General features: G+C 54.6%; 1 protein-coding gene across 2 annotated transcripts in view; it reads left to right on the top strand.

Annotated features, from left to right (window-relative positions):
• The first annotated feature begins 1,213 nt into the window (after positions 1 to 1,213).
• The window catches only part of ABCA3 (ATP binding cassette subfamily A member 3), a 32,680-nt gene continuing 20,051 nt past the window's right edge, over positions 1,214 to 13,842 (top strand). The window contains exons 1-7 of one of the 2 annotated variants that reach the window (XM_027737917.2): positions 1,214 to 1,232; positions 5,914 to 6,015; positions 8,879 to 9,143; positions 9,979 to 10,106; positions 10,262 to 10,427; positions 12,718 to 12,977; positions 13,673 to 13,789. In XM_027737917.2, coding sequence (XP_027593718.2) covers positions 5,962 to 6,015; positions 8,879 to 9,143; positions 9,979 to 10,106; positions 10,262 to 10,427; positions 12,718 to 12,977; positions 13,673 to 13,789 — 990 coding nt within the window. In that variant the 5' untranslated portion in view covers positions 1,214 to 1,232; positions 5,914 to 5,961. Of the gene's footprint in view, positions 1,233 to 5,913; positions 6,016 to 8,878; positions 9,144 to 9,978; positions 10,107 to 10,261; positions 10,428 to 12,717; positions 12,978 to 13,672; positions 13,790 to 13,842 lie in introns of those variants that run through there. The other variant, XM_027737918.2, reaches the window with a different exon arrangement.

Raw genomic sequence — 13,842 nt, 5'->3', positions numbered from 1 at the left:
TGTATACACACTCCTCAGTGCATACACATTGACAAACACACGTGTGCACTCACAGACACACACATACATGTAATGCACACAAAGGGTGACACACATACACGTGCACACACACATAGCATGATACAGACACAGAGGTGACACACGTGCACACACACAGGATGGCACATGCAGACACTCAGAGTCACACACAGAGTGAAACACACACATGCAAACACACTCGCACACATCCCCCCAAACTCTCATCTACTGACAGACACTCAAACATCCACACACACACACAGAGCATGATGCGCACACACAGACCCATACGTGCAGACACAGGGGGTCACACACACAGTGAATGAAGCACACACATGCACACAGACACACACAGAGCATGATGCACACACATACACGTGTGCACACATTCACACACACAGCATTATGCACACACACAGAGACGTGCACACACACACACAGCATGATGCACACACATACATGTGTGCACACACACATGTTCACACACGCACATACACACGTGCACACACAGAGCATGATGCACACGCACGCACGCATGCACATGCACTCACTCTCACACACACACTCACGCAGACACACACAGACACACTCGCACACACACAAACACACACACACAGACACATTCGCACACACACACACACACACACACACACACACAAACACACACACACAGACACACTCACACACACACAGACACACACACACACACGCACAGTCACACTCACACACTCACACACACTCACACAGTCACTCACACACACTCACACACACACACACACACTCTCACTCACACACTCACACACACACACACACTCACACACACACACACACTCACACACACACACACACTCACACTCACACCGTCACACACACAGTCACACTCACACCGTCACACACAGAGTCACACTCACACACACACACACACACAGTCACACTCACAAACACACACAGACACACACTCTCACACTCACACACACTCACACACTCACACTCACACTCACACCGTCACACACACAGTCACACTCACACACAGTCACACTCACACCGTTACACACACACACACAGTCACACCGTCACACACTCACACAATGTTCACTCTCGGTCTCGCCCCGCCCGGCCCGGTCCCTCCCCCGCGCGTGCGCGGTGCGGGCGGTCCCGCGGGGGGCGGGCGGGGCCGGACGGAGCGGGAGCCGAAGCCGGAGCCGCCCGGCCCGGTGAGTGAGGGGTGATGGGCACGGGGGGCGGCACCGGCTCCCGAGGTGAGGGCACCGGGGGGACGGCTCCGGGGGTGCGCGGGGCCGCGGCCTCTCGGGCGGTCGGCGGGGTGGCCCCGCCCGGGGCTGCGGCAGCGCCGGGGCCCTTGGCCCGGCTCCTCCCGCTGCCGCCTCCGCGCTCCGGCCCGGTCCCGGCGGTGGCTCCTGCGTGGGGCCGGGCCCGCGCGGTCGCGGCCCCCGGAGGCTGCGGGGCCGCGGCGGGGGGAGGCGGCGCCCCGCGGGCTCCCCGGGGATGCTCGGCCGCGCTCGGTACCCGCGCCCCGCCGGCATCCTGGGGCACACGGGGCAGCCCTCCCGGGGCACACGGGGCAGCCCTCCCGGGGCACACGGGGCAGCCCTCCCGGGGCGGGGACAGGGGGCTGCGGGGATCGAGGGGGCACCTGCCGGCCCCACTGCGCCCCGGGCCCGGACCGAGCAGGTACCGACCCTCGGTATGGGAAAGTCGCTCGTGCCAGCACAGACACTGGGGGGCTGGAGCGTGTCCAGAGAACGGAACCGAGCTGGGGAAGGGGCTGGAGCAGCAGGAGCGGCTGGGGGGGCTCAGCCTGGAGAAAAGGAGGCTCAGGGGGGACCTTCTGGCTCTGCAACTCCCTGACAGGAGGGGGGAGCCGGGAGGGGTCGGGCTCTGCTTCCAGGGAACAAGGGACAGGACAAGAGGAAACGGTCTCAAGCTGCACCAGGAGATGCTTATATTGGATATTGGGGAAATTTCTTCCCCTACAGGGTGGTCAGGCACTGGCACAAGCTGCCCAGGGCAGCGGTGGAGTCACCATCCCTGAAGGGGTTTAAAAAACAAGTAGGAGGGATCCCCCCTCCCCAGAAAGGGACATGAGAAACCCAGTTGTTGGGCTCACACCTTGTTCTTTTGTTAAATCCATGATGCCACTGAATTTGGAGAGTTTGCTTTTTTACAGGCAGTTGCAAACTCGCTGGGCAAACCAGTGCCAGTGTTCGTAGGGGAAAGGGTTTGACCAGCTTTTGCAGCAGCTTTGTCCTCCCTCTCCTGCTGCTGCCCCAGCACACAGCCCTGGAGCCCGTCAGGCTCCCCGTGCCCACCGACCCCCCCTGTGCCCCACTGCAGGGCAGCAGCCCACAAACCACCCCCTCATTCTGCAAACAGGACCCACCTCCAGCACTGTTTGTGTTTACTTCTTTATTTCAAGGCCTGAAGTTCCTGTCTGGGGAAAAACCGGATCTGTAGGGCATTGGGATTTGGGGTTGCAGAGGGCTGTGAGGTCACTGGGCACTCGGTCCCTGCAGCACCCAGCACTGCTGGGCTTGCAGCCTCCTAGAAAGTTTTATTGCTGTTTGCCCAACCAAGGTGAGGTTTTTACGGTCTGGCTGTTTGTCATGACTCCCACATCTCTGTGAATGGTGAGAAGGAGAAAACACCCCAGCAAGAGAGTGGCTGATCTGGTGGCTGCTGGCCCTGGTTGTTCATTGCAGGACCAGGGGCTTTCTGGATGCACCCGAGTCGGAAATCACTCTCTCTTCCTGAAAACACTGGCCATAAAAAGTGGCTGCTTGTGCTTTTAATTTCCAGCACAAACACTGTGGGGAGCAGAGAGGCATTTCCTTCTCTGGCGGCAGCATGGAAACCCCCCCCGGGACTGACAGGCCTCACCAGGGGTGTGATGCCACCGCCCCGGGGCACCGGGTGGTCCTCACAGGGTCACAGAGGTGGAGGCACCCGCAGGGTCTGCAGCTCGTCCCCCGGGGGTGACACGGAGCCTCTGCAAACCAGCAGGAGAAACGCCGGTTTTATATAAAAAAAGGCAACGTCTGCCATTTCCAGGGCTTGTTTCTATGGGAACGGGACATCAGAAGAGCAGGGATGCGGCGTGTGCTCTAAAATAACTGCCAGCTCCCAGGAGCACGTGGCCTTTGCTCGGCCCACTCGGCCCTTTCCGCTGAGAAGGCGGCCAGGCATGGCCAGATCCTGGTTGGAAGTGGGTCAGGGGGTAGGATGCTGGGGCCTTGATCCCTGCCAATCCTCAGCCTGTCCTCGTCTAAATCCACCGGCAGGAGAGCTCCGGTCCCAGCTGGCAGCTGGTGCTGCCACGTTACCGGCACAGCTCGGCACTGCAGCAGGGGCTGGGGGCCCCCGTGGTGAGCACCACACTGGTACCCACCCGTGCAGGCTGTGGGCAGGCAGGACGGCTCTCCTTCCTCGCTGACCTCCCTGGGGATGGCCAGGGCGAGTCCAGGATCGCATAGTTAGCAGACCCTTCCTCCCGCTGCAGTCGGGTGTGGAGAGCAGGGTGTTTCCAGTGAGGGGGAGAGGAACTGGGTTGTTCTCCCTGAAGCTGATGGTGATCGTTTCTCTCTTCCCCCAAATCTTTGTCTGTGCCTCTTGCTGGGAAATTCAATCTCATAGTGCTGAGGTGAGGTGGGAGCATCACTGGAGGGGACAGCCCGGCCTGCTGCCGTGTGTCCTCCTGCCAGGCACCTCCGAGGTCATCGTCAGCCATCAGTGCACAGCCATCCTTTCCCGCTGCAGGTGGTCCCAGGCATGGACCGTGGGCCCTGCCTGAGCTGCCTTTGGTCATGGGCATCTCAGGGCTGATCCAGGCTGCACCTTCCAAAACAGGTTTTCTCTTTTGGGTTGAAAAACAAAATCATTTCTGTGGATGCCCAGAGCCTGACCATTGTTACTCTCAAATCTGGTAAGAGTAGCCCTGTTGTAACTGAGCTTCTTCCTCCTCTTATCCTCCAGCGAATGAAAGTCCAGAATGAGTTTTCTTGGAACACTTAAAAACTTGGAAAACATTTATTGGCAGTAACGGGGTTTCTGTCTTTGCGTAGTGTTTGTGTTGCCCAAGAGCTGCTTGACATTTTCCCAGCAAAGCACCGGCCCTGACGGCAGCGTAAGACCCGCGGGGGCGGCCGGGGGGGCAGCTTGTGTTGGAGGGTGTGGTGGAGTGAGCAGGATTTGGGACCTCTGTGAGGGCAGCAGCCAGCTCCAGCCTGAACTGCCACATTCATCCTCTTTAAAGTGAGCCAAAATTTTGATTCCCTTGGTATGCTCTGAATTCCCTTCATGGGGGTGTATGAGGAAGGTTTCTGCTCCTGGGGGACTCATTTCAAGGTATTTCAGGTGCTGCTGTGTGGGGTATGGGCATGTGTAGGGCTGGGGAACCTGCTGAGGGGTCCTGTGGCAGAGTGTGGGCAGTTCTGTTTGGGCATATGTGGACCAGAGGTCAGCTGGAGATACGGTACTTTGGGATGAGCTTTGCTAAGTCCCTTTTGCTATTCCTTTCCCACTTGCGGGGGCTCTGATGGACTTTTCTGGGCTGCAGCAGCAGATCTGTTCTGCTTTTTCCTGCCTGGAGGAAGATCCTTGAACACAGATGTCCCTGCTGTTGTGGGAATCTGTCTTCTGCGCATGGAGTGGCAAAGAGAAGGGTTTTTTTTGTGTGCTCTGAGAACACACCTGGGTTTTGGGCTGGGGCTGGGAAGGTGTGTGCCAAGGCAGGAGAAGGCTCCTGGAGGGCTCGAGGAGCTGGTGGCAGAGGGCAGGTGAGGTAGGTGGGTGTTGCTGTGCCCACAGCCCTCCGTGGTACTCAGCCTGCTCTTGCTGCTCTCCCTGTGTTCACCGTCACCGCTCCGGGAGCTGAGGTCAGGGCTGGGTGGTGGTGGAGGTTGGTGAGTGCTGACTGCATCCAAGGAACCGATACTATCCCAGACAGGCCTGGAAAACGTGCTGTGGAGCATCTGCCAGGGTGTTGCTGATGAGTTACGTGTCTGTCCTTGTCCCTGTGGCGCTTTCAGTGCTGCCAGGCTTTGGAGCTGACCCCAGCAGGTGCCTGCTCGGTGGGCACTGCTGTGATCTGGGTTGGCCCTGTTGGAATTTGCCATGCTCAGGGGCTGGGGCTGCTCGGCAGGGGTGCCCCATGTCCAGCACCGTGGGCAGGAGGCTCTGAGAGTGCCAGGGCTGCCCCTTCCTCCTCGGTGCCGCACTCCAAGCCTGAAATCCCAGCCCATCTCGTGGTGGGACAGCAGTGCCCCGTCAGGAAATGCCACTGCAAATGGAGACAAAAACAACTTGGAGCCATGGCAGATGCTTCCTGAGAGGGGGAGGAGGCAGTGGATTGTCCTCAAGCACAGACCTTCCCTTGCACTTCCCTGCCCTTTTCTGATCCTCGCCTCTCCGAGGAGAGTTTCTGCTGGGAAATCACCGAGAACATTGCAGAACCAACCCTTCTCGTGGCAGGAGGTGGAGGCACAACTTGAAATTTTAACCCATCCCAAAATAATGGGCTGCCAGGGCTGGTGTTTGATGGCCTTCCTTGGGCTGGTGTTTGTGATTTCATAACACTGTGCTCCCGCAGCTCAAGGAAAGCTGTTCCTGCCTGCTGCTGGGAAGGACCCTGATGCTTCCCTCCCTGGGAACAGCCATGCCAGAAACCACAGGCTCTGGCTCTAAGGGGTCAGCAGGGACTCTTGGAGAGAGAACAGAATGGTTATTTTGCCTTGTTTGGGGCCAAGCCAGCTGCTGTGACACCAGGCTGGAAGCAGGGAGCTGCCCTGGGGCTGGATGGGATGCTGGATGCAGGATGCTGCCCTCCTGCCACCCGGCTCCACCAGTTCCTGGCACTCACAGCTCTCTCCTCTGTTCCAGGGTCCTGCGGAGCGGCGGCGGTGGCACTGAGCCCCTTCTGATGGGAGGATGGTTGTTCTCAGGCAGTTTGGGCTGCTGCTCTGGAAGAACTACATCCTGCAGGTAAGGCTGGCACCGTGCTGGGGGGCTGCCTCTGACACTGCTGACCAGGGGTATATTACAGCTTGCCTGGGGTCTGGCTCCTCCAGCAAACCTCCCCCACGGGCCCAGGGGATCTCTTGGAGGAAAACTGGGTTATTTGTGCCTGTGGTGTTGTCCTGCTTTTGTGCTGGGAATTAAGGGCAGGGCTGTGTGCTCGCTTTCCCTGTGCCCAACGTCCCCCTCCTGTGCTCTGGCCATGAGCTCAGCTCCCCGTGTCCCGGGACAGGATAAGCCAAGCACCTCCCGTGCAAAGGTGGGTTTTTTGAGCTGTCTCATTGCACACCCTCCTCTGGTGGTGCCGCTGCCTCCAAACCCACCAAGGCCCTGGGGTTTTTTTTTTTCCTCCATTACTTTCAGAAGCAGCTTTTAGGGCTCTTAAAAATATAAAGCTGCTCCCAGCCCTCCTCCCTGCATGGCAGCTGGGTGGTGCTGAGGGATTTGGGACCTTGGTGCCGGCAGTGTCCCGCTGGCACTGGCCGTGGCCGCAGCGCCTTTAAGTGGATGTTCCTGGGCGGATCTGCGGCTCCGCCGGGACCCGGAGCCAGCCCTGGCACAGCGCGGCGGAAGAGGAGGGAGCAGAGGTGGCTGCCGCCCGGCTTTACTCTTTCAATTACCCTTCTGCAGCTCAGCACGGCGCTGCTGTAAAAATAAACCAAAGGAAGAGGGAAGGGCTGGCTGGGCCCGGCCGCCCCGCAGGCACTGAGCAGGGAGCAGGGCTGGGAGGAGACCAGGACCGGCAGCAGGGATGATTTGCTCTGTGATGGCCAGGCCTGCAAACCCCCCTGGTGCACCCCTCGAGCTGCAGGACAGTCCCCCATCCCCTGTGCAGGGCGATAGCATCGTTTTCTGGGTGTGCCTCGAGGTGGGGGCTTGTCTCGGCGTGTTTTCCAAGGCCACAAGCTGACTCAGATCTGCTGTGCCGGGATACAAACATAAATCCTGCTCCCGATGAGGGCACAGAGCTCCCAAGCCATCCTTGTCCTGCTGAGGGGACGATGCTGGGACACACACGTGGCTCGCCTGGAGCTGGGGCAGCCCCGGCCAGGCGGAGGTGGTGATTATGGATGAGTGTTCCTGTCACCTCTGAAATACACGGCTTAAATGACTCCTGGCAGGGCTGGTGAATGTGTATTAGCCTGCAAGTTGAGGGGGCAGGGAGCTGTTCTGGAGCAGTCCATGAGATGGAGAGGGGTTTAATACAATAGTAAATCAGTGGGAGGCAGCTGAGCTGCCAGGGCTGTTATAAAACCATCGGGCGTCTGCACTGTTCGCTTTTACGACCGTGGCTGTTGGAAAAGCTCCTTTTTCCCTGCCTGCCCAGAGCAGGCTGCTCCTCCCACGAGAAGCCCCAAGAAGGGCTTTTGGCTTTGCCAGTGGGTGCTAACAGCCAGGGTGATGGCAGTGTGGCTTTACACCCCTGTACCCCTCCTGACAAACCATCCAAGGGCCCGTTCACCCCGGCTGCTGTGGGGCTGTCTCCCTGGAATGGCTGGGCTGTGCTCAGGCCCCCCTTCATGCCCCACTGGAGACTGTGCCCACCTGAGCCTGCTCACTTGCTGGATAAAATCCAGTTGCTGAGACAGCAAAGTTGAGAGAATAAAATTCTTGGTGCTCCTCCTGCCTGGTGGTGCTCCTCTTTCCAGCCTGGCAGAGGGGAGGTGGAAAATCCGTGTGTCTTGTAAAGCCTGAATTAGCCAGAGCCCTCAGAAGAGGTTAATGCTGCTGCTTCTGCTCTGGGCACATGCTCCGAATGCGCAGAGGTGAATCCCTGTGGCCAAGGACATCTCTGGGCTGTCACTGCCCTGGCTGAGGCTGGGGTGCTGTGCTTTCTTGTGCCTGGGCTGGGGTGAAGGGAGCTCAGTTTGCAGGAGGGAATCCCAGAATGGTTTCAGTTGGAAGGGACCGTCTGGTTCCAATCCCCTGCCATGGGCAGGGACACCTTCCACTAGACCACATTGGTCAGGTGACCCCAGTTCCTCTACCATGGATGAGCAGTTTTAAATGCTAATTAACCTGTGTTGGGTGCTAATGAACATGCATTGATGGTGTGTGTTATTAGCTAGTGGGAATTTGGGAATTTTGCAGGAGGGGTGGCCCTGAGGGAAGCCACTGGAGGGTCATGCTCTGGCACAGCTGCTGTGTTCTACTCTCCAGGCTTGAGTTCATTGTGCAGTTGCTTGAACCTCAATTAAAAAAAAATAGTGAGCCACCATGTGTAGTGCAGGCAGGGCTTAGGGTGCGGGCTGAGCCCGTGGGTATTCTTACTGTGCTGCAGTGGTCCCAAACCTGTAGCCAGTGGCTCTGCCAGGCCCCATCCTGGGATGCAGATCCCATATCCTGCTGCCTGCAGCTGCTCAGCTCCAACAGGAAAAGCTTCACTGGTTCCAGCAGTGTTGCTGCGCTCGGCAGAGCCCCAGGGCACAGGGAAAGGACAGCCAATGTGCTGGGATCATTCAACCTGGCAGTATGGTGGGGGAGGCTCTAATGGAGGGTGGTCTGAGCCAGGGAGGTGCTTAGGGTATGGGACACCTTGGCTGGAGAGTCATGAAGGTTGTGGGAACCAGTGCAGCATCATTCCGGGGCTCTGGAAAAACCCAGGTTGTGAAACCTTGTGGAATGCGAGATGCTACTGCTTATTGGTGTTTCCATGCCCTGAGCCTCTTACTGTGCTGATCTACCTTCTGTGTTTCCATCTTCTTTTTTCTCTCTTTATATCTATATATACCTATAGATACCTATGTAACTGTGATAGATATCTATATAAAGATACATGATATATTTGCTGTACTTCTCTCTGCGTTTGTCTCTCTTTCCTTGCCCGCAGAAGCGGCAGATCCTGGTGACCCTCATCGAGGTGTGCCTGCCGCTGCTCTTCGCCGCCATCCTGATCGCGCTGCGGCACCGGGTGCACTCCGTGAGCCACCCCAATGCCACCCTGTACCCCACCCAGTCCGTGGATGACCTGCCCAGCTTCTTCTCCTCCCAGCACCCCAGCAATCCCTGGGAGCTGGCCTATGTCCCCTCCAACAGCAGCGCCGTCCGGAGCATCGCCGAGGCAGTGGAGAGAGCGCTGCCCATCAACATCCGAGGTGGGCGGGGCCGGGGCTGCTCCTTCCTCCCCAGAAATTCCTAGGAATTGTTATTCTGAGCCACCTGGTCTAGTGGAAGGTTCCCTGCCCATTGCAGGGGGTTGGAAAGAGATGAGCTTTAGTGTCTGTTCCAACCCAAACCATTCCATAATTCTGTGATTAGGAAGAAATTCTCCCCTGTGAGGGTGGGGAGGCCCTGGCACAGGTTGCCCAGAGAAGCTGTGGCTGCCCCATCCCTGGAAGTGTCCAAGGCCAGGTTGGACGGGGCTTGGAGCAGCCTGGGCTAGTGGAAGATGTCCCTGCCCATGGCAGCAGATAGAATGGGATATCTTTAAGGTCTTCCATCCCAAACCATTCTGTGACTCTGATTCTAAATCCTGATGCTCTATTCCTGGGATACATAATTTTTTTCAGAACTTCAAGGCAATGGTTTGATTTTTTTTTTTTCACTAAAACAACAGGATTTTGGGTTGATTTTTCGTGGCTTTTTTTGCAGTTTCTGTCTACAAAAATATCGCCCTAAAACAGTTAAAGGAAGTGGCTGGCGCTTCCCTGAGAAGGAATATTTTTGGAAATCTTGAGGCATAGAAAATTTTAGCACTTGGTGTTCCAAACTGTTAGGATTTTCTCTGGAACAGCTGAATCCTGCTCTCAAAAAGGAGGGATGTCTCCGTGCCCAGGGTACAGTTCCAGCATCCCATGTGACTCCCCTGTGTCTGACAGCAGGCACAGAGCATCCCTCATGTCCTGGACCAAACCGTTCTGATAGCTGAGCATCAATCCATGCTGTGTTGCCGTGCCTTGTTCCTGCATCTCCATGTTTCTGCCTCCACAGCTCAGGGCTTTGCCTCAGAGAAGGACTTTGAGGAGTATGTGAGGCTGGACAACCGCTCTGGCAGCGTCCTGGCCGCCGTGGTGTTCCGGCACCACTTCCCGCAGAGCACGGCCCCGCTGCCCCTGCAGGTGAGTGCTCGGGGCTGTGGGGTGTGGGGACACACCCGGGGTCACCCGTGTGTCCCACCTCGGTGTGGGGTGTGGGGACACACCCGGGGTCACCCGTGTGTCCCACCTCCGTGTGTCCCACCTCGGTGTGTCCCTCCTCCGTGTGCTCCCCGCAGGTGGAGTACGAGCTGCGCTTCAAGTACAGCCCCAGGAACGCGCCGCGGAGCGAGCAGACGGGGCTGAACCCCAACCTGGACCGGGACTGGCACACCAGTTACCTGTTCCCCCTCTTCCAGCTGCCTGGGCCACGAGAGGCCAAGTTTGCCGATGGAGGGACACCAGGTGAGGTCACCCACCCTCTGGGGCACGGCCAAGGACAGGGGGGTCACCCGCCAGGCACAGCTCAGCCCCTGCCAGGGGGTCACCGAGGCTCTGAGACTTTAAAGAAATAGACTCAGATTAATTTTAAATTCATTTTAAATTCATTTTTAAATTTAAAAAGAAATTAAATTTAATGAATTGTAATGAAATATTTATTTATATTTATGCCAGTACTACATTTACAGAATATCTAATTTTAATATGCACTCTAATAATATGCATAATATATAATATACAATATACAGTATAGAATAATATTGTTACAATACAATACTAAATATAAAATATAATTTTATATATTATATTTTTTAATATATAATATATTATTATATGTTATATATGATATAATTTAAAAATACAAGCCAAACAAATATTTATTTATATTTATATAAATAGTAAATTTATATAAGTACAGACAAGTAATTCAATAATCATTTATATAGGTATTTATATTAAATTTTTATAAATGTGCGTATAAGTCTATATAAATACAAAAATAATTAAATTGTTATATATTTATATGGACATTTATATTCAATTTCCGTCAGTGCATATATAAACAATTCATCAAATAATGACGTATTTAAAAATAGTTATATTAAAATATTAGTTAAATTATTAATTATCCATTATGTATTTGATTTTTATATTTATATATTTATTTTTATATGTTTATTTTATTCATTATTTAAATTTAATTTTAAACTAATTTTATATGTTTCAATTATTCTTTATAATTTAAATATTATTTAAATATATTTACACTTTTGTTATATTTGTTATCTATATTCTTTATTTCAATTTTATCCTGTGACTTCACAGGCACTGCTGGCTTCTGGGCACCTCTGCTGAGCAGGGCTGGATGAGAATAAATTTTAACGTACATAAATTGTTTTAAAATTTAATTTTTTTTCCATTTCTAATTTAATGGAAATTTTATTTCACGATCCAAACTGCCCGGTGTTTATTGTGCTGTTTAAGCACTTGAAAAGTAAGTAGAGCAATTCTGTGGTTTGAGGTGTTTAAGGGCAGCCAAACCACTGGCAGAGCAGGAGCCAGAGGGGACACTGTTGGAGCTGGCCCTGGCTTAGGACTGGATTTCTTGGGAGCTTCCCCTGCGGTGGCAAAGGGGGTATTTCCCTCAGTGGGGTTTCTCCCTTCATCCATATCCAGGGAGAGTGAGAGTGTGAGGAAGTGGGCAAACAGGTTGTGCTCCCAGTGTGTAAATAAACCTGAGCCCCGGAGTGTTTGCTCAGTAAATGAGTTCGTATCAAACGCTGTTCCCAATCTCATATTCCCACTTTTATCTCCTCTCTTGGGGTCATTGTAACCAAGGGACTTTTAAAATGCTCATTTCGGGTTTTGTAAGAGAATTTGAGTTGTTCTTCAGGTAACACCTGGCAGCAATCCCTCTTAAAAATAAACTATTTTAAGTTTATTTTGTTATTTAAAGCTGTGTCAGGGAGTGGTAGGTCAGATCTCAGGAAAAGGTTCTTCCCCCAGAGGGTGGTTGGGCACTGACCAGGCTCCCCAGGGCAGTGGGCACGGCCCCAAGGCTGCCAGAGCTCCAGGAGGGTTTGGACAATGCTCTCAGGGACAGGGTGGGATTGTTGGGGTGTCTGTGCAGGGCCAGGAGTTGGATGGATGATCCTTGTGGGTCCCTTCCAGCTTTGGAGATTCCATGATTCTATTGGGAAATTAAGATTCTTTTCACTGTTTTTTAATGCACAAAAATTTAAGCCCCACCTATGAGTCACAGGATATATCCTTCCTCCCTACAGCCTGTGGAGTATCCTGTATTCCTTTGGTTTACAAAGAAAAAGGTGACTTTTGGTGGTTGATGGTGACGGGGAATCTCCCCCTTATAAAATCACAGCCATTCTACAGGACATGGTGTAAACTGAGTTTTCCTGCCAGCTCCTTCTAAATGATAGTTATGAGAGAGTGGTTTGGTCTAGTGGAGAGTGTCCCTGGGCTAGTGGAAGTTGTCCCTGCCCATGGCAGGGGGTAGAATGAGATGAGCTTTGAGGGCCCTTCCAACCCAAACCAGTCTGTGGTTCTGTAAGTTGCTGTCCATCCTTCCCCAGCCCCGCTGTGTCTACAGGACTGTGTCCTAGTGATGCTTTTTTGCTTTTCCTCCACACTCCATTTTTAGTCCCTGTTCCTCTTCCCAACCAATCCTTCCCACAAGGGCTGTCTCTCCCTCCAGAAGCCGGACCTGTCTCTATCCCTGTGTGTTCTTGCTGTGCAGGTTATCTCCGGGAGGGTTTCCTGGCGGTGCAGCACGCCGTGGACAGGGCCATCATGCAGTATCATGCCAGTGCCAGCTCTGCCAGCCTGCTGGAGAACATCACAGTGGTGGTGCAGCGCTTCCCCTTTCCCGCCTACGTCAACGACCTGTTCCTCTTGGCCATCCAGAACCAGCTGCCACTGCTGCTCATGCTCAGCTTCACCTACACCTCGCTCAACATCGTCCGCGCCGTCGTCCACGAGAAGGAGAAGAAGCTGAAGGTGAGCAGAGGGACATCTGGGTGCTCCCCTCCCTCTGTGGCGTTTCCCAATGGATGATGCCTTTAAATTAGGAACAAAATCCCCGTTGGGTTTGGAGCCAGCGCAGGAGGTGGGGATGGCAGTGGATTAACGAGCCCCAGGGAGGAATGTTGCTAATCCTGCTGCTGGGATGAGACTTGGCTCTCCTCGCTGTGCAGCCGAGGGTGTTGGACCACAGGGATGGTGTTTCTCCTGGACTGGGAGAGAGGGCAACACTTGTGGGTTCCAGAGTTTGTGGATTCAGGAGTTCAGTGTGTGGGAAGGAAGATTTTTGTCCTTTTGAGTGTAGAACCCTGTGTCTGCGTGTGCTGTGGGGGTGGCTGGGGCTCAGCTGTGTGGTTGCAACAGCAGGGCTTAGCTTACCTCAGGTACTGGGTGTCCTACCCGCTGCTGGGTGGCCCTGGTGGCACTGCTGGCACCCTGCTGTGGGTTTGGGCTCAGCTTGTCTCTCTGGGGACATGTTCTGTGGTGGTGGCAGCCCTGTCCGGGGAGATGGGGACACCACGCCAGGCTGGTGGCTGTGCAGGGACCACTCTGGTGGCACCTGGGGCCGCCACCTCCTCGCTTGTGCCGCGGGGCAGAGCCACCTCCAGGTCTCCCTGGCCATGCCCGGGGAGCACAGGAGCAGCCCTGGGTGACACCGTGACCTCCCACAGGAGTACATGCGCATGATGGGCCTCAGCAACTGGTTGCACTGGAGTGCCTGGTTCCTCATGTTCTTCCTCTTCCTCCTGGTGTCCGTGTTCTTCGTCACCGTGCTCTTCTGTGTCAAGGTGAGTGTCTGTCCCCAGGCCATGAGCTCTGTGCTGGCAAGGCACAGGGGTGA

Source organism: Pipra filicauda, unplaced genomic scaffold (genome assembly GCF_003945595.2).
Source record: "Pipra filicauda isolate LSUMZ 115617 unplaced genomic scaffold, ASM394559v2 scaffold319_size1146426_pilon, whole genome shotgun sequence".
Lineage (NCBI taxonomy): Eukaryota > Metazoa > Chordata > Aves > Passeriformes > Pipridae > Pipra > Pipra filicauda.
Note: the sequence above shows the minus strand (reverse complement) of the source record. Positions and strands in the feature narration are given on the sequence as shown.